At 43.9% G+C, this 20393-nt stretch overlaps 1 protein-coding gene across 7 annotated transcripts in view; it reads right to left on the bottom strand.

The window, feature by feature from the left end:
• Positions 1-20393, bottom strand: part of Slc25a26 (solute carrier family 25 member 26) — a 124668-nt gene that overhangs the window by 82067 nt on the left and 22208 nt on the right. For 4 of the 7 annotated variants that reach the window (XM_052721762.1, XM_052721767.1, XM_052721763.1 and 1 more), the window contains one exon: positions 98-202. The exons of the other annotated variants lie outside the window; for them this stretch is intronic. In XM_052721762.1, the coding sequence (XP_052577722.1) occupies positions 98-202 (105 nt within the window). The remainder of the gene's footprint in view (positions 1-97; positions 203-20393) is intronic. 7 annotated transcript variants of the gene reach the window in all.

Below are 20393 nucleotides of genomic sequence, written 5' to 3'. Positions count from 1 at the left end.
TAAAGCCGCCCTAGTTTCCCGAGGCCCCTACAATAAGCCCAGTGTTCTCACTAAAATCTCCCTCAACAGAGAAGGAGGGGTCGAAAAGCAGCCTTACCTCTTCCTTTAAGATAGTAGAAAAAATCTGCAAGGTTTTTGAAGAAGCAGACACCTGTGCCCTCTGCTTAACCACTTCAGAAGGCACTCGAATCAAGCAGGCAACCTAAAATATACACATTTAATTATATCTGAAAAGGAAGTTGCTGTTGCAAAAACTGGTATCTTTTCATAAGCAAAACTAATAGTACAAACATAATCTTAAGGTTTAATGTGAAGTGTCAAAGTCTTTTATTAACCTAAAATTCTTGAACCTTAGAGGACACACAGTGTCATCAGTGCCAAACTCTCCTCTGAATGAGATCTACTCACCTCTGGACACCACATTCCACGCATATGTACACACCACTCAGTAGTAGAAAGGAAATTCTCATGAATCCCCCACTCACAGAACAGTATGTCACACAATAATCAACTATTCAACCCTGTTTCACCAAGGAATCTACCAGAACAACCTTTGCTTGACCAGCAGTAACACACCAGGAGAGGCAAGGCTGACTGGAAGCTGGCACCCCTATTCTTCCCCACCTCATACCAGTCTCCACCAACTCTCAAGCAAGCCTGGCACCTAGGCCTTCCCACCACACAACCGAAGTCATCCAGCACCACCATTCCAGCCGACACTGGTCCTGATGAGCCAACTTCACACCTAGCTAAGTCAACAAGCAATTCTTAAACTGTCTTCAGGGAAGTGAAGAGGGTTCAACGCCGTAAAGGCTGGCAGCCTACTTTCAGAAATAGAAGACTAAGCAACTGTTCAAACCAGAAGGCAGGAGTGGGGACGGGTACCCAGTCACGGGGAAGAAGACACAAAGGAACCGTTGAACTGTTTAAAGGGAAGACATGAGCTGAAGTCTCAGCACAGCGATATTCCAGATGGACAAATACTTTCTACATCTTGGTGTCCAATATCTTACATACGCTTGACGACACTAAATTTCAGCTTTTAGAATATGAATATATATTTATATGTAAGGGATGGCAAGAAATGCAGATAATCTTTCTTCAAGTAATGTGGGGGATCATCCCCTACCTTCCCCCCCTCTCCCGGGTACTCTTGAAGAGTGAGGGATATTTGGATAGAAATATAGAGGGGAGAGAGGGAGAAAAATAGAAACACAGGATAGCCTCGGGAGGGCCTGGATACTAACCCACCTGCCCCTTCTGTCTCTTCTAAAGGGCTTTTTAAAGGAATGCCAAGGGGTGGAGTGAAAGACCTGCCCCCAACACAGCCAAATGCAGACCCTTCCAAACACCTGGTGACCAGGCAGGTGGTCAAGCAATCCTTTAATGCAGTCCTGCTGGGTAAAGCAAGCTCAGTTTCCTGGTGGGCTCCCACACAGTGACACATATGGCAAGGCTTGGTGGCACAGGTCTATAATGCCAGTTTCTGGGGTGGCTAGGAGAGGAGGATCCAAAGTTTAAGGCCTCCCTGGACAACTTAGCAAGACTGTGCGTCAAAAACTAAAGTAAGAGGGCTGAGGACACGGGCCATTTACCCGTGTAAATGAGCTGTACAGCCATTACCTAGCACGTGTGCCCTAGGTTCAATCTCTAGTACACAAGACAAACTGTCGCAAAACAGAACTGCTCTCATTATGTAGACTAGGCTAGCCTTTAGCCCATAATCCTCTTACCTCAACCTCCAAAATGCTAGGATTACAGGCACACGTGTACTAACATGCCTGGCCAAAGCTTATCTTTTTTCCTTTAAAAATATAGTATTTTTATCAATTCTTTAAGAATTTCATACATGTATACAATAAGATATGATTATCTACCTCCAACATAATCCCCTCCCAACCTTACGTCCTGTCCTTTTTGTTTTTTTAAATAACCCATGAGTCTAGTTAGTGCTGCCTACATGTGTATAGGTGTGGCACTATCCACTGGAGCACGGTTGACCTACCAGGGGCCATGCTCCTAACAAAACTACCTCTCCCTCCTCTTCCTCCCTCAGGGGCCATCAACTCTCTAAAGTTTCTCGGCTAGGAGTAGGGCTTGGTGAGCCCCCCTCCACTCCAAGCTAGAATGTTGATCTTGTGTAGGTCTTATGCAGGCAACCACAGGTTCTGTGAGTCTTGTCTAAAAGACACTGCTTGCCCCAGTCCTTCTTGATCTCTTAAAATCTTCCTGCCCCTTCTTCCATGACATTTCCTGAGTCTTGGGAGGAGGGGATGTGGTGTAGATGTACCATTTCTAGCTGAGCATGCCACAGCATTTTGACCAGTTGTGAGTTTCTTTGTTAATTGCTATCCTCTGAAGAGAGAAGTATCTTTGATGCTATGCTACACTAATCTATGAGTATAGAGATATGACTTTAGAGGGCAGTTCCATACTTTGTCCATTTATCAAAATAATAGGTTTACCCTTGGGGCCTATGTGCCTCCCAACCATGGGTTCTTGGCCATAATTATATGTGTTTCCTCCTGTTGAATAGGCTTTAAATCTAAACAAGAAACAGTTGGTTACTCCCATAACATCCATGCCATTATTACACAGATGTATTATCTTGTCAGGTCAATTAAGAGTCCTAAATACACACACACACTCCCCCCCCCCCACTCTCATATAAACATGTTTCCTTGGAGTTACCCAAGGACATAATGCTTCTCCAAAAGCCATAGCTTGCCCAAATAAAAGCCCAGTGTCAGGTATGGAATACCTCCGCTTGAGTAGTTCATGAGAGTATCCTGGAGACCTCCAAGACAACAAGCTTTTGCCACTGTTCTTGGTTGCCCACCAGAACTTCTGAAGACAATACACACTTGGGTCACAGGACAGGGAGAAATCAAGCTGGTGCTAACAGGGTAGATTTTTCCCAGCTGGCTACGCTTCACAGAGCTATGAAGGCTGCTGGGGGAGAATTGTTATCAACAGCTTCATGCAGCTGAGGCTTACTTCTTCCAAAGCAGATTCTTCTAATTTCTAATCACAGATTCTAATCTAATTGGATATAGCAAAAGAGGTTTTGTTCTTTCCAAAATTAAATGGCTCTAAGAGTTAAAAACTTTTGATGTCAAAAACATTAGTGGCAAACATTTTAGACTCTGCAAGCTTCAAGGCCTCTGTTACAATGGTTCAACCACATTGTTTTTAGTACAAAGAAGCCATAGACAATGACATGTGAATAACAGTTTGTGCTTGTTCTAATAAAACTTTATTTATAAAAGCAAACAGTAGTTTGCTCTAGGTATAAACAGTGACAAATTCTTCTTTGGTACTATCCTTAGCACAGCACAGATGTATGCCTCAGCACTCCAAGACGCAAGGACAAAGGTGACATGATGTATCTGTATGTGCTATGGACCCAGCTGGCATGGATACAGTCTCTGAAAGCTTAAAGCACTGAAGCTTTTTGTTGACACACAACAGATATGGTTCTAATGAAGGAATCATTACCTCAAATTACATCTCTCCCAAAATAGACATTTATAAAACAATAAAATTTAATTTCCATTTCTTCACTCACCAAGTATTTGAATCCCACAATACCCAAAAAATATCTGCAGTGGAGTCCAACATCTTTCCACCCAATCTCCCCTCAAAATTAACTCATTTCCAAAAATGATATGGGGGCAGACACTGCACATGACCTCCACTGTAATGATGAATAAGGTTTGCCCTCTTAGCCAGTGTATTGGTGCTGTGACCAGTGTGTTGGTGCATGCCTATAATACCAGAACTTGGAATCACAAGGTTCAAGGTCATCCTCAACTATGTAAGGAGTTCAAGGTCAGCCTGGGCTACGTGAAACACTGTCCTGTCAAAGAAGAAATAGAAGAAGAAAGGAGAAGAGGAGGAGAAAAGAAACAATGCCCTGTCTCTAATAAATGAGGGGAGGGGGAGGTAGACAAGGATTTCAGAATCATGGAAAGAGAAGGGAGGTCGACGGCAGTGGGGTATTGGGTATATAGGGGAAACTGTTGGAGACTATTCAGTTGAAGAACCTTCCAAATGAGCCAGAAGGAGCTGGCAAGAAAGGTGCAAGGGAAGGTGGGGAGAGGAAATGAAAGGGGAAAAGCACATGAGCACAAGGCAGAGTGCTTAAGGGGGCCATGGCAGCCTGTGTCAACACAGCCTCCCTCAGATGGTGGCCACCCAAGCCATAACCTATTATCAAAGCATCAGGTCATGGTCAGGAGCTCCAGGCAATCAGATGAGGAGGCTCCAGCCACCATCACACACAGCTTGAGCTTCATGCCACAGACCAAGAAAGTCAGAGTTTAAGCAGAGACTCGATGACCTATGCCAAGACTGTGGTGCAGTGTGAGAGACAAGAAAAGCAAGATTCAACTATCAGCTGCAAGGCAGGAGACAAGCTAAAAGACTGCCACGAAAGATGATGGAAGATGCCAGGAAATAAATACGGCTTAGAGAAGAGGGGTCAGATTCAAAGGAAAAGACAGGAATAAACTCTCAGATTTGGTTTGTTAAAACCACTCAGACCACAGCCTGTTAAGCTGATCTAATAAATCCCTTACTAATATGTAGGTATACATTAGTTCATTCTATCAGTTCTGCTCCTTGGAGAACCCTGACTAATACAGCTAGCAAACAAGAAAAATACCATGGCTCAAACTACGGAAGCCCCGAGAGGTCAGATGGGGGCTGGCACCAGAGGAACAACAGATCACCCAGGATGGAGCCCTGAGGAGCACCAGCTCTTGAAGGACAGGCAAGACAAGAAGTGGTCAGTAAAGCAGAAGGGCAGGCAGGCCAGGCGGCTGCAGGGAGCACCACGCTGTCTAGGCTGCTCTGTGACAGGCCGCCCAGAGGCTACACACAGCCAGCCAGTCTGAGTTCAAAGTGGCACTGGCCAGTCCTCGAGGCAGAGGCTACCCAGGCCACTGGGAACCAACAAAGGAGCCGAGACAACTGAGACGCGCCGAAAGGGTCACATACACCAGATCTGGAAAAGGCAGTGTAAAGAAGTACCATACTATCCCATTGTGTATTCTACCCTGGTTACACACCGAAATGTCAATATTATGGACGTGTGTGGACGCAGTATGTCAAATTACATCTGCATTCTGGACTGCACTTCCAACGAGTCTGCTAAAACAGCTTCATCCTCATTCCCAGGAGCTGCATCGGCACCCACGGATGAGGTGTGGTGGTACTGTGTTCCCCAAAATATTGTGTACCTTAATAAACTTATCTGGGGTCAGAGAACAGAAAAGCCACAAGATACTTAGGCTAGAAAATGTTAGCACACGCCTTTAATCCTAGCATTCCAGAGACAGAAATCCCTCTGGATCTCTGTGAGTTCAAGGCCGCATTGGAAACAGCCAGGCATGGTGACTCATGCCTTTAATCCCAGAAAGCAGCCTTTAATCCCAGGGAGTGGTGGTAGAAAGCAGAAAGGTTTATAAGGCGTGAGGACCAGAAACTAGAAGCATTTGGCTGGTTAGGCATTTTGGCTGGTTAAGCATTTGGCCTGGTTAAGCATTCAGGCTTCTAGCAACACAATTCAGCTGAGACTCATTCTGGATGAGGACTCAGAGGCTTTCAGTCTGAGGAAACAAGACCAGCTGAGGAGCCGACGAGGTGAGATAGATGTGGCTTGTTCTGTCTCTCTGATCTTCCAGTATTTCACCCTAATACCTGCCTCAGGTTTGATTTTATTAATAAGATTCATGCTACAATGAGGTGTCAAAGTTCAGTGTCAGTGTAGGGGGCAGACCAGTTGTGGAATCTCAGCCATGCTCCTCCTGTAATCACCCAGATCACCCAGAGACACAGGCCCAGTGCTCCTGAGAACACCCGGAGACACAGACCCAGTGCTCCTGAGATCACCCGGAGACACAGGCCCAGTGCTCCTGAGATCACCCAGATCACCCAGAGACACAGGCCCCATTGAGGCTCTTTTTGTGGCCTTCCTTCATGTGCATTTCCAGACCCACATACTCCAGACTCCCATGTATTCTAAGTGTTGTGGATCAGAGACAGTACTAACAGCAATCCTAAGTCATAACTATGTCTGTAAACTTGTTTGGTGATAGGCAGTTCAACACTTAATATAGACCCAGGCTATCTAACCTTATGTCCTCCCACACTGCCACAAGTGGCCTCAAGCAGAAAAGAAGGGCTGATCTCCAGCACCTCTCATCGACCAACATACCTGGTCATAAAAATATGCTCCTCTTGGGGGTGGGGGTGTCCTCCCAGCAGATATCCCCTTGCACTGTTGGCTACATCAGTGTGATATGGCCACCTCCTTTGTTAGGGAGGCTCAAGACACATATGTCCAGCAAAGGTCAGGACCATTATATCCAAGTCAGTATTCTGTTACCATGGTAACAGCAAGACAGAAGTTGGCAACTTGGGGAAAAGTGGGATCATATATGAAGACACAGAGGCTATGAAAGGGTAGGCAGGAGCCCTGGCCAGTTCTATCCTTCATGGAACCATTCCTGTACCAAATGACCCCAAGCCAATGACGTGAACAGAGGGGCTTCAGACCACTCCTGGGATACTCTGAGTGACCTCTTAAGCATTCTGCTGACTTCCTTCAACTTCACTCTGCTCCTAACTGTTGCACTTTTATTTCCTGACTAATAAATAAACATATATTTATAAAATTGTATGTATATATGTGTGATTCTCCTTCATCGATCTTTTTATGGTATCCACTAGATACTATTTTTATGTGTTGTATGTGTTATGATATATATGTAGTATGTGTGTACACTTGGGCAAGCTCATGCGCCTATGGGTGTACATGAAGAGGTCAGAGGATGACACTGGATATCTTTTCTATTGTTTCACTTAAAGCTGTTTTATTGTTTTTCTTGTCAAGACAGAGTCTGTCTGTCTCTGTCTCCCCACCCCTCTCTCTCTCCCTGAACCTAAAGCTCACTGATCCAGCTAGGCATCCAGACAGGAATGCTACCACCCTCCAACATTAGGGTTACTGGCATATACGACTATATATGGCTTTTACATGGGTATTGGGATTTGAGCACACTTCCACTTGCTTTCACAGAATTATTCTTGCCCACTGAGCAATCCCTCCTGACCCCTTAATCTATAATTTTTTTCTATAGTTTTTCATTACTATACCTTGTATATCACAAAAAAAGGTCCTTCATTATTCTTAATTCCTAAACAAACTCTTACATGACATTTTGCACTTATTCACTTTGTGTGTGTGTGTGTGTGTGTGTGTGTGTGTGTACAAGTACACAAGCACTTGTGTGTAGCAGGCTTTCTTGGACCTCTAGCCCCCAAATCATGATATGGAGATTTATTATTAATTGTGAATGCTCGGCCTTATCTTATGCTTGTCCCACTAGCTCTTATAACTTAATTTAATCTGTTTCTCTTCATCTACGTTTTGCCTGAGGGCTTTTAGCCTTTCTTTCATTCTGTATGTCTTACTCAGCGTCTGGCTGGCCCCAGGCATCTCTCTCTTTTTCACCCTGATTCTCTCTTTCTGTTCTCTTGAGCCTAGATTCCTCCTTCTACTTATTCTCTCTGCCCGTCAGCCCCACCTATCCCTCTACTGCGTAGCTATTGGCCATTCGGATTTTTATTAGACCAATCAGGTGCCTTAGGCAGGCAAAGCAGCACATCTTTACACAAATGCAGCATAAACAAATGTACTACACCTTTACCTCCTTAGTTAAAGCAATACTCCACAATACTTGTGTGCATGTGCATCTGAGGCCTGAGGTCAACACCTTCCTCAAATGCTTGTTACCTTTATATGTTGAGACAGACAGGGTCTCTCCTAGAACCTGAAGCTTGCCATTTCAGCTAGGCTGGCTAGCTGGCCAGGGAGCCCCAGTAATCTTCACAGCACTGCCTCCCAATAATGGGGTTATAAGCACATGTAGTTATTTCTGGCTTTTACATGGGTGCTGAGGATTTGAACTCAGATCCTCTTGTTTTCACAGCAAGCACTCTTACCCACTAAGCCGCCTCCCCAGTCCTACTTACTAACTTATAATTTAAAATTTTTTTTTCTACTGAGCCATGAGTACCTTGAGAGTGAGAAAAATATCTACCAACCTCACCAACCAACTGAAGAAAAGGAAAACTGTTATAGATAATATTTTTGTATTGTTGTACATAAAAAGGAAATTAAACTACCAAGAAGGAACAAAACACCAAAAAGTTATGCATTTCCACACAAGTATCTTTACCAATATTCCCTTATTTTTCAACTATCTTTCTATGAAATGTCCATTGTGGTGGTATTGTATTCCCCAAAATATAAACTTATCTGGGGTCAGAGACCAGAACAGCCACTAGATATAGAAGCCAGAAAATAGTGGCACACACGCCTTTAATCCTAGCTCTGCCTGGATCTCTGTGAGTTCAAGGCCACATTGGAAACAGCTAGACATGGTGACTCACGCCTTTAATCCCAGGAATTGATGGCAGAAAGCAGAAAGGTATTTAAGGCGTGAGGATGAGGAACTAGATGCTGGTTAAGCTTTTAGGCTTTTGAGCAACAGTTCAGCTGAGATCTATTTGGATGAGAACTGAGGCTTCCAGTCTGAGGAAACAGGATCAGCTGAGGAATTGGCAAGGTGAGGTGGCTGTGGCTTGTTCTGCCTCTCTGATCTTCCAGCATTCACCCCAATACCTGGCTTCAGGTTTGATTTTTATTAATAAGACTTTTTAAGATTCCTGCTACAGCTCATACATATTTTGATAAAAAGACTAGAAAAAAATACAGTAGGATTACAGGTATTTTTTTCCTGCTTATCCATATTTTCTCAATTCTTTGCAATTATCACGTATAAGTTCTGTGGACCAGAGACTTTATGTGAGGGAGTACATAAAATGAAGGGGCCAAATTAAAATGCACTTGTAGATGCAAGATAATACTGCTCTGACAACCATGTCTGTGTTTAAGTTAGCAATGATCTACGGCAGAGCCGCGCGGACAGCTCCCCAGAGGCTTAAAACTACATATGAACTGCTTCTTTGGGTAAGAGTGTGAACTTTCCGAAACCCACAGAAAACTGAGATGCAAAATTAAGTCCACTGACACTGACAGAACCTAAAGGCAAGCTCCCAACATCTACAACTCAGCGCAGAATGAAAACACATAAATAAATGAAAGAGAAGAGAAAGAAAAGGGCACACTAATGCCTTGTGCTTTCCAATTCCGGAGGTCAACAATGAAATATGACCCCAATACGGCAGGGAAATAGGAGCTGTCCACTTCTGAGGTTCAGCATAAATATTTATGGAACTTCACGCTTCATAACCCTTCATCCTCTTAGATTACATTTTTATTTCTTAAAAATACGGAAACAGAGAAGAACTTGGAAAAGGTTCTCAGATGAAAAAAAGTCTCAGCCATCGTCTAGTACAAAGGCCCCAGCATGGCGTCTGACTTCTGTAGCATGGCAATTCAGGCCCAAGACAGTCTACAAAGAAATGTCTCGTCTCCCTCCTCCAGCTCCCCCCACGCCTTCCATTTGGTTTTCTGATTTTTCTTCAATTTGAGTGTGAGGAACAACAGAGACTGCACAAGAACAAAGCATGTCTGGGTGCTGCAGGTCTGTGACAGGAAATGCAAGAAACTCTGTCCCCAAGTCTCCTGGAACATCTGCTCTGTGGCACACTCTCCTCACACACTTGGGATGGTGGCATCTTCCTCAAACTCGAGAATGTTTCACGTGGTAAAGTTCTATCAAAATGGCTTTACATAAAGAAAATATATATGGAACTGAGCATGACGATTCATACCTATAATTCTAAAACTCAGAAGGAGAGACAGGGGAGTCAAGAGTGAAGGCCAGTATAGCCTACAGGAGAGGAGACACAGAGACATAGAGAGAGACAGACAGACAGAAAGACAGCAGAGACAGACACAGAAACAGAGACAGACAAAGAGAAATACATGTGCACCCATCTTTCATCAACTTAAAAAGAAAACAGAATGCTGGGCTCATTAGAATTAATACCAGGAATATGACAAAAGTTATGGTTAAATGTTGGCTGAATACTGATGCAGCTACCAAGAGTTTTCTTTCTTGGAAAAAAACTTCTCTGAAAGTTAGCTTACTGTTCTGGGGGGCAACCCAACCATCTATTAAATACAAGAGAAAACTGATAAGCCATAAATGTATGGAAGTGAATAATTCTAGTAACCTTTAGCATCACAGTAAGGAAATAAGTGAAGACTGGGGAGATGGTTCAACAGGTAGAGGAGCTTGCTGCCAAGCCTGGCGTCCTGAGACGACACTGTGGCGGACAGAATGGAACCTCTAAGCTGTCTTCTGACATCCACGTGCACACCACGGCATGTGTTTGAATATGCATACACACACACACACACACACACACACACACACACACACACACACACACACACGAGAGGGTGGGGGATGATAGGACAGAGACAAGAGATGGTGGGGGATGATGCTAAAATCTCTGGTTCTTCCTTGCCACAGCCAGGTTCCACACCTTCAACACATGTCTGCCAGGGGTTCACAACTTCCTTCTGCTCTCTCACTGCAGACACACTCAAAGTTTCACACAGGGACGCTGTTATCTTCGTTAAAAGTGTGCCATGCTTACAAGCATTCGAGGAACTCGGCTAATTTTAAATTAGTGAATTCCTCATACTTCAGATGGCAACTCTGAAACCCCAGAAGTCAAACAGAAACCCCATACTATGTCAAATAGAGCCAACCAGAGATCAAGTATAGATGAAGAGAAATCAATGTTGGGCTTTCTAGAATAAACTCATAGCAGATTGCTACAAAGAGCATCAGGGAAACAGTACAACAATAGAGACTTTTGAAAAGCAGTTTACTTCCATCTTATGCTACTTTCTTTTTCTAGCTCCCCAAATTCTCTTTAGAAAGCAGGCTTCAATTAATAGCTAACATATCTTTCCATGCCACCATTTAAAATGAAGAAAACCTCTACAACTCCACGGTTCATTTGTGCATCAAGCCTGCCATCTTCTGGTCATATATGGAACTGTACCTGTTGGTGAATAGCAATTTGGAAATCCTACCTATATTTCTTGTATTGAGACAGTTTCCAAACCTTTCTTCCTTAAGTGGCTCCCCTCACTTACACAACCACTCTATAAGAACCATAAGAAAAACTTCAATCTCTGCAGGTACTGGGCTCTCTTGAGAAACCAACACTGCCCCCGGTAACCCAGACTGCAGCTAAGTGAACAGTCTTCTCAACAGAAATCATTATATTGACCTGTAGGCCCTGGCAGTAAACATTTAAGAATCGTTATACAAACCAAAGGCCTCCCACTTCTGTACTTCTCCATCACAGTAGTGAGTCGTGATTCAAAGGAGAATGGAAGCCCGAATCATCAATCTGCAGATTCCTCTTAACAGATAAACCTGAAGGCGGGCACGCTATTATAGTTACTGCCGTTTCTATGACACGCCATCACACTCTTAATGGTAAATGTACCTTGGCAAGAATTATGGGAAGGGACCGCCTGGGCTACAGCGAAGATGCCAAGCGGCATGCTCTCTGCAGCACACTGTCATTTGCATTAGCTGGCTTGTGGCTTCTCCTTCAGCCTGGAGTTTTCAGGGCTCCTGGGTCCGGCTGCTTTCCTTCCCTCTTGGTGTAAGGATGCTTGGGATTAGACTGAGTTCACCTGATGATCCAAGAAATCCTAGCTCTTAAGATCCCTTATCCTATCTGCTCAGCCTCTTTTGCAAAGTAACATTCTCAGGTTTCAGGAATCAAAGGAGGGAGCATGATGTTCTCTAAAAGAGAAACAGTAAGTTCTAGAACCTGGTTTTCTTATTTTAAGAAACAAAACAATCTGTATTTTTTGCTTCAAATGACTTTTTGGGGAGTTTGTTGGTTTGTTTTTGCTGTGTGTATGTTGAGAACTAACTTATTAGGAGACTCATCCCTTAAAAATACTAATTCTCCCTCTCTCTAGAGTCATTGATTACATGTAGTTCTTTGTCTAGGAGTGGGGCGATATGAGATTTCCCCCATCCACATTAGCATGTCAACTGGTCGTGTCACTGTTTAGGAAGCCATATTGTTGGGATTTTTACGGATGGAGCTTCCCTGTCATGTCTAGAAGACACAACTTTACTGCAGATTTTCTGGTCCGCTGGCTCTTACAATCTTTCCACCCCATCTTCCGCTATGTCCCCTGAGCCTTGGACTTAACGGCTGTGTTGTGGATTATCCACAGGGCTGGGCATTCACTGTCAGCTGTCCTCTACATTTTGACCAGTTGTCTGGTTCTGCTTTTTAAAAAAAGCAGCAGCTTCTTTGATGAGAGGGTGAAAGCTACATTACTCAGGGGTATGAGGATAAGAAGTTCCAGTACAGACAGAAGTTAAATGGGTCAGGAGTGGCAGTAGGAGATTCTCCTCTAAGATCCACCACCTCACTAGCCTTGGGCAGCTGGCTGTGTTTCCAGAACCAGGTTAGATTTCCCTCCTGTTAACTGGGCCTTAAGTCCATTATACAGCTGCTGGTTACTACCACGATTAGAAATAGTTTGCCATGCTGGTTACTGCGGCAGGTCATAGGCATCACAGATGTGTAAGACTATTACTTTCTTCCCTTGGTAGCTTGCATATCACCTTCTGGTACTATGGTATTCAAAGAGGCGGCTCTGGGGAAAGATCCAGTTCAATTCCTCTAAGTCATGTGTCCGAAGTGCATGGTGTCTTTAGCAACTGTCTTACCTTCACCCTCTGGGAGGCAAAGAAGGGCAAGAGCAATAGCCTACATTGTTGGGGAGTCCTCCCCTGACCAACAACTCAAAAGAAGGTTTCTCATGAACTGTACTAGAGTTTTTGTTAGACAGTCTATGGCTCTGGTAGGGAACATTGTCATCTAAATGGCATAACTTCACTTAAGCCACACACATACATACACACACACACACACACACACACACACACACACACACACACACAATGTATAATTTTAGGCAAACATAAAATAATATGATTCCCTATGGCCTTTTCAAAGATCCTTAGTGTTATTTTTCCCTCCTTCCTAGGGTTCATCTAGGTCATTCTCATTGGAGAACATTTCTACAGGACTGGTGGATTGGGGGTGAGGTGCTGTCTTGATCTCTTATACTGTTTATTTTTAATGAAACCTGGGCATATGGATATCTTTGGTTGTACGTCTGATACAGACACAGCAGACTGGGCCCTGGCTCTAGCTGTGGGTCTTGGGCTAGGTATGAGGACTGGGTAAAGTGCAGGTGGGCAAGGGTCAGGCACACTCACCAGGCTGAGCCCAGGTACAGGCGGTGCAGGCTGTCTGGCCCTGGAGGTTGAAACGCAGGATAAGGTCAGATGGACACCTGATCTGAATGCTCATTACCCAAGTCCTGTACTTTCTCATCTCCACTTCTGTCATTTTTATACACACCATAAAAAAGCAGAAACCTCTACAGAGGTGCTCCTGGCAATACACAGAAACACTGGCCTCATTAATCATCCTCCATGGTGTGCTATTGTCCACACATAGCCAAGAAATCTTCAGCAAGGCACTCAACTTTTTTAAGTTTAATTTTTCTGTATTCTTATATCAAAACTGTAAAAATGTGTCACAGAGAAATTTATGTGGCATGGAACCAGGAATAACATTTACCGTGCTCTGTGTGAGAGGCAAGGCTGAGTGCTGCCTAATGCTGCATTATTTCATCCCTGTAAGAACTGAGGGTGAGCAGCATGCACGCCTGTTTGTCCAGATGGAAAGAGCAGCGGCTCCAGGAAAGAAACAGTGTGCACAACAAGCATACACACATGCACACGCACACACACAAGAAGGAGGTGTGAATATGTGGACAAGTCACAGTTGTGACTCCCATCTATAATTTGAAAATATATGATCCACACCGCAAGCCCTCAAATCAGTCCCTGGCCATTCAGTGAATGAATCCACTCATTTATTTTATATGCTCCCCAGAAACAGGATTAACAGTTCTTATTCTGCTTCCCAGCACCTGGCATGGTACCAGCTATAGGGAGAACACACAAACTGGAAATCACACAGCCACAGACCAAGGCAAATTAGTGACCAAGGCATTACCTTCCCAAGAACTGTATTCTAACCAACAAGGAGGCTAGCAGAGGCCAAGTCTTGGTAGGCATTAGGGGGAAAAGTCACCTTCACAAGCCAGTATTGTCTTAAAAATGAGTTTGCCTCTGACAAACCTCAGGCTCACACAAAAGTAGCTAACCCTAACCTCTTTTAACACTGCTGTCCTTAGAAAGAAGGACTCGATTTGCCTATACACAGCATACAGGCAATGACCGGCCACATTACACTCTCGCAGCTCCAAATAGTTCCTTCAACTTCATCATAATGTGTGAACATCATGTTGTTATATAAAGCTCAACTTAATTGTCTTCCAGAAACCGATACTGTTCCAAAGTCAACACAGCTTCCCTTCCTTCTTGTATTCTAACTAACAGCTAATCACCGAACAATGCCATTGGGATCACAAACCAACGCCATCTGAACTAAAGCTGCACAGTGTTAGAAAAGGGAGAATCTACAAGATGCAAAGCCTGCAAGGTTAGAGGACAGGAGCAAGACCCTTCATCAGATCCCTCAGGATCCTTAGCACAGTCACGTCCCGTTAGTGAGTAACCACAGGTTACACCACTACATGTAGGCGGTGCCAGGCCAGGGTGAGCCCTGACCGTCCCCTACCTCTTCTTCTTTCTTGCCTGTGTGCTGGGTCTGAGGTGCCTGGGACAGCTGAGGAGACTGGGGTGGTGTGGACTGTACTGAATCAGTAAGCTCTGCTAGAGTTCTCCAGCAGCACTCAACACACATCTGTCAACAAACACACTGAAGAAGTACTGTTTAGAAGCCCTTCTAGAAAACATTCCTTTCTCTGCTGATTCCTCTTTAGCCTCTCTGGAGTTCACTGTCTTCCTCCATAGCCCCCACTCTGGCCCTGGTGACCTCTGATTTACCATGTTCTCCTCACCCAGACAGCTGCCAGACAATGATCTAGAAGGCACAACTGGGATCACTGTCACTCCTCTATGCGGAACATGGAAGAATGCAATCCAAGCTCCTTACCAGACCTGGCAGACTCTCTAGCCTGCAGTCCCTCGTCACCTAGATGGCCCCCTCACACTACAGTCTAACCATCAGGAACTTGAAAGTGCACAGCAAGAGCTCTCCAAGACTGTCTTGTTTCTACTCAACAAACTATCACATCGTATAATGCAAGGTAATAAAACTGTATGGTAGTTGGCATTCCTGTTAAATGAGATTTTAGCTGCTCTTACCACAAAAACAATAACTATATAAGGTGACAGCTATGTTAACTTGTTTCACTACAGTGACCATTTTACTATCTATGCCCATTCCATAACATCAATGTATATATCTTAAATACATACAATAAAATCTACTTTATAAACAAGTTAGGAGCAGGGCTGGAGAGATGGCTTCATGGTTAAGAGCACTGACTGCTCTTCCAGAGGACCTGGGTTCAATTCCCAGCAACCACATGGCATCACAACTGTCTGTAGCTCCAGTTCCAGGGGACCCGACGTCCATGGCAAAACACAAACACACAGAACATTTAAAAAATAAAATAAAAGAAGTTAGGAGCAGGGGAGATGGCTCAGTGGATAAGGCGCTTGCTGTGCAAGGGTAAGGACAAGAGTTCAGATCCTCAGAACCCACATAAAATCTGAGTAGGCAATGGTGGCTGCCTATAATCTCAACATTCAGGAATCAGAGACAAGGGATCCCTGGGGCAAGCTGGCTAGCTGAACTAGCTGAATCAGTGAGGTCCGTGCTCAGCAAGAAGCCCTCCCTCAGTGAATAATGTGGAGGGCTTTAGAGAAGGCACTCAATGTCAACTTCAGGCCTCCACATGCATGCACACACTAGGGCTCACATGTGAGCCCTCAAACATGCATACATATATACATGCATACCACATGCACACAAAGTAAATTAGTTAAATCCATCAGACTCAAAAATTACACATTCTACGAGACCCTTTCTAAATCAACATCCATCACTCAGTCCAATCCAGACAAAATCAACTACACTTTCCTTCCCTGGTTCTCTCAGTCTACCATGAACTGCCTTTTCTTAAAACTTCTGGACCAGCCAGGCAGGGGTGGCGCAGGCCTTTAATCCCAGCACTCGGGAGGCAGAGGCAGGTGGATCTCTATGAGTTCGAGGCCAGCCTGGGCTACAGAGCAAATTCCAGGACAGGCTCCAAAGCCACACAGGGGAAAACCCTGTCTTGAAAAAAAAAAAAAAAAAAAAGAACAAAAAAAAAAAAAAAACTTCTGGACCACTTGAGGACATTGTGTGTCTCCGGCCCGTTTTCTGTCCCTCTACTTCACCCTAGACATGGGAGACTCAGCTCTACATCCATAATGTTCGGCAAGGACAGCAAAGGTGGAGGGAACTGAGAGGAGTGTGACAACAGTCAAAAAATGAACACATGGTCTAAGAAAGGGCAGAAAGCCCTCTTATGAGACACAAAAGGTAACAGGCATGGGCTACTTTGACTGAACAGCTTTTTATATAATTCTATGGTTGAGAGTTGCTAAAAGTCACGTGCCCAGCACTCAGGAGGCAGAGGTAGGCAGATCTCTTTGAGTTCGAGGCCAGCCTGGTCTGCAGAGCAAGTTCTAGAACCACCAAGGCTACACAGAGAACCCCTGTCTCAAACAAACAATTTTTTAAAAAGAGGAGCTGGAGAGATGGTGCAGTGGTTAAGAGCATTTGCTGTTCATGCAGAAGACACAAGTTCAATTCCCAGCACTCATATGGTGGTTCACAACCATTGATAACTCCAGTTCCAGGGGATCCAACATCTTCTGGCCCCCAGGGCATTGCACAAATGTGATACACAGCCATACATGCACATAAAACACCCACACACAAAATAATAAAATTATATTTTAAAAAATAGAATTGCTAAGAAGAAATAAAAGTCTGCCTACTTCATATACGTAATGCACCATGTGAAAAAATGGGTTCCCAGGCACACAGAAAGCAGGGGAAAGATGTCCTTGAGCATGTGCTCTCATTCAACAATGAGAAAAAGCACTTGTTTGATTTCAGAGAGGTCAGGCAGGTAGCGGTTCTGTTTTAGCTTCTAATTGCATAAATCTGCAGGTAGAATTCACATTCCTATCTGTTCCTGTTCACCTATAAGCAGCTTCCCCTGTAGCATCATGATGAGTTCCCTCTGAACCAATCATACACTGCCTGGGGCCCAGGAGAGCAGATCCTGCTGTCCACTCCCCTCTGCCCTGTGACTCAGTTACACAACTGAGCAAGGAGTTAGAAAATACTACAACTGCAGGAAGCTGGCCTGGTGGTGCATGTCCGGAATCCAGCACTCAGGAGACTGGGACAGGAGAAGCAGTTTAACCCAGCCTGGGCTACATAGTGAGATTCAAACTCAAAAAAAAAAAGTTGGTTCACATATATTTATAACTATTTCAACATCTATCATGAATAATCCAAAATATAAAATTCTTTTCAAAAGTTTTTAACTTGGAGCTGGAAAGATGGCTCAGTGGTTAAGAGTGCTTGCTCCTCCTGCAGAGGACCTGGGTTCTGCTCTCAATACCCACCTGGTGGCTCACAGCCATATCTAAGTACAGTTCCAGACCATCCAACACCCACTTCTGAGATCCGTATCAGATATGCACAGACACACATGCAGGTAAAACACTCTTACACATAAAATAAAATAATTTTTTAAATTTTAAGTTTTTAACTTTTCTCCTATTGCCTTGCTCAATGTTTCTTCTTGCTGTTTTATTTTTCTATTTATTTACTTACTTACTTACTTATTTTTTAAGGCAGGGTCTCCCTATAAACCTGGCTGGCCTCCAGCTCACATAGAGATCCACCTCCCTCTGCCTCCCAAGTGCTGGGATTAAAGGTGTATGTCACCACACTGAGTGGTTCTTAAAGGTCATAATTAACATCAAATATTCATTTTAATTTTTATTTATGTGCTCATACATATGTATGGACTCAGGATCCCTCAAAGGCCAGAGAAGAATACCAGATTCCCTGGTGCTGGAGTTACAGATGGTTGTGAGCAGCTTATTATAGATGCTAGAACTGAAATACAAGTCCTCTACAAGAACAGCACATGCTTATAACTGCTAAACCATCTCCTGTTCATTTATGTTACTAACAGAACAAACAGAACAGCTCACATCCATCCCCACTAGGGAAAACACAGCAAATACCAGCATGTGCTCTAAGCTTTGTGTCTGAGAAACATCCTTCAAGTTCTTAGCCAAGAAGATCATCTAGTGGAAGCTTAACTACACCATATCCAATAAGAGCCTGGTACTCGGCAGGTCCAGCGGCCTTTCAGGTACTAGAGAAGGGAAGCCTTGATAGAAAGTGTCTTTAGCTACAAGACTCCACAACAGCATGGGCCTTTAAAAAAACTCTAGAGCCAGCTGCAACACTCACACAACATCCTTTTACAGAAAAGCCATGTCTATGCATATGAGTATTGTTCCACCCTCAAAAATAACCAGTCTGGGTATGTGGCCATAAAAGGCAGCACCATCTGGGGTTCTCGATTACCTTGCAGAGTCCCCACGACCGTCTCCAAACCTTCATTTGTCCCCTGCCACACAGGCAGCTGCATCCATGCAGGCGCTCCTTAGGTCACATTTGGAGAAGTGCTGATAAAAGGGGACAGAATGGCATGTACAAAACAAGATCTAATGTATCTCCTGGGTGTTTCAGTCTTAGGCGGGAATGGACCTGAAAAGGACAATCAACCAGCATATCCATGTGGGGGACCTCTATGTCATTGTGCATACATTTAATTCACATGGGGCTCCTTTTGGAATATAAAGAACTTTCAATGTCCTTCCATTTCTAAAAGTAACAGGAACCAAGCTCCAAGAAGCAGAAGATTCAAGAAAAGTAAAATCTGAAAACCACTGAAGAGCATCACCACTGCTAGATTACGGTGCCCACACCGTTAAGGGAAAGCTGCCGTGCCTTGGACCTCATTATGGATTCTGCTTCTCACAGGGCTTGTTCTGTGTGTGATGAAAACTGGGCTGGGACATAATTGAGGCAGGGATTTAGAGATTTGGTACAGCAAACTTCCTAATAAAAATGGCACAAACGGGACTCTTCTTGCTGTGGTTACATATTAAATCTTATTTGATCGATTTCTCTGCATTCCAAATTGGAAGCAGAAGGCAGAAGGTTGTGATTAAAGTCATATTGATTCATCATTAACATTTAATCAAGTGGCTGCTATAGCTACAGGGAATGCTTATTACTGTGGCAGTGTTCTTTTCTTTCCAAGTTGCCTTTATTGTCGCTACAACAAAGAAACTGTGGATATATTCAATAGCAACAAAACACGGCATTGTTTCTAAGGGTCTGTCTGCGGCATACACAACAAGCCTGGATCAAAACGAAGGTGCTGCCTAGCACTGCGCACCGAGCTGTTCCTTATGAGCCAGGCTGCTGCAGCTCTGAGCAATGACTGCTAAGAAGGATTTTCTGTCTCTTTTATTTTACACATGAAATTGTATTTTCCCCTATGTCCACTTGTTTCTTTCTCTTACTTTTAGCACATTTACATGAAACTGAACCCCAGAGTTGGTGTTCTGTGAAATAGAAACAAGACACTAAACCAGGAAGGAAGCAATATGTATACTTGTTAAACAATTTGACAGAACTGATTCTGAACTTCAGGGGTTTTCCAATTAAGTTCCAAGACTATTAGCACTTCAGAATAGTACTTCCATAAACTTGAGAAATCTGGCAAACTTTTTAAAATTTGTATTTTTTCATGAGAAATTCAGACATGTAGGAAATAAGGTCGTATCTGCCCCTAAGCTCCATTTGTTCCTTTAACAGGTCTTTTTAATAAGCCACTAAGTCGAGTCGTATGCCCACACATGTACAAGTGTGGCACCACCCATCAGAACAAGGGAAACACACCGGTGCCACATCCTCAAAAGAGGGTGGCCCTCACTCCCCAGTAACTAGCAGATAGCCCTCAGGAAGGGCGGGCCTGGAGATCATCTATGCCAGTTAAGTAAAATATAGCAAACTTGTTAACAAAATAAATGAGTTTTACTGTCACATATTTTTTACTATTTTTAACTATGTGTCATGTGTGGGCATTTGCAGGAGAGGGAAGGTGCCACAGAGGGCAAAGGTGTCAGGTCCTACAACTGGAGTTACATCTGACTGTGAGGTGCCTGATGTGGGTCCTGGGAATGGAACTCAGGTCCTCGGAAGAGTAGTACATGCACTTACCCACTGAGCTATCTTTCCAGCCACACTCCCAATAAAGGAGC

Source organism: Peromyscus californicus, unplaced genomic scaffold (assembly GCF_007827085.1).
Source record: "Peromyscus californicus insignis strain IS unplaced genomic scaffold, ASM782708v3 Scaffold_6__1_contigs__length_162567912, whole genome shotgun sequence".
NCBI classification, from domain to species: Eukaryota; Metazoa; Chordata; class Mammalia; order Rodentia; family Cricetidae; genus Peromyscus; species Peromyscus californicus.
The sequence above is the reverse complement of the archived record's forward strand: the minus strand, read 5'-3'. Positions and strand labels throughout refer to the sequence as shown.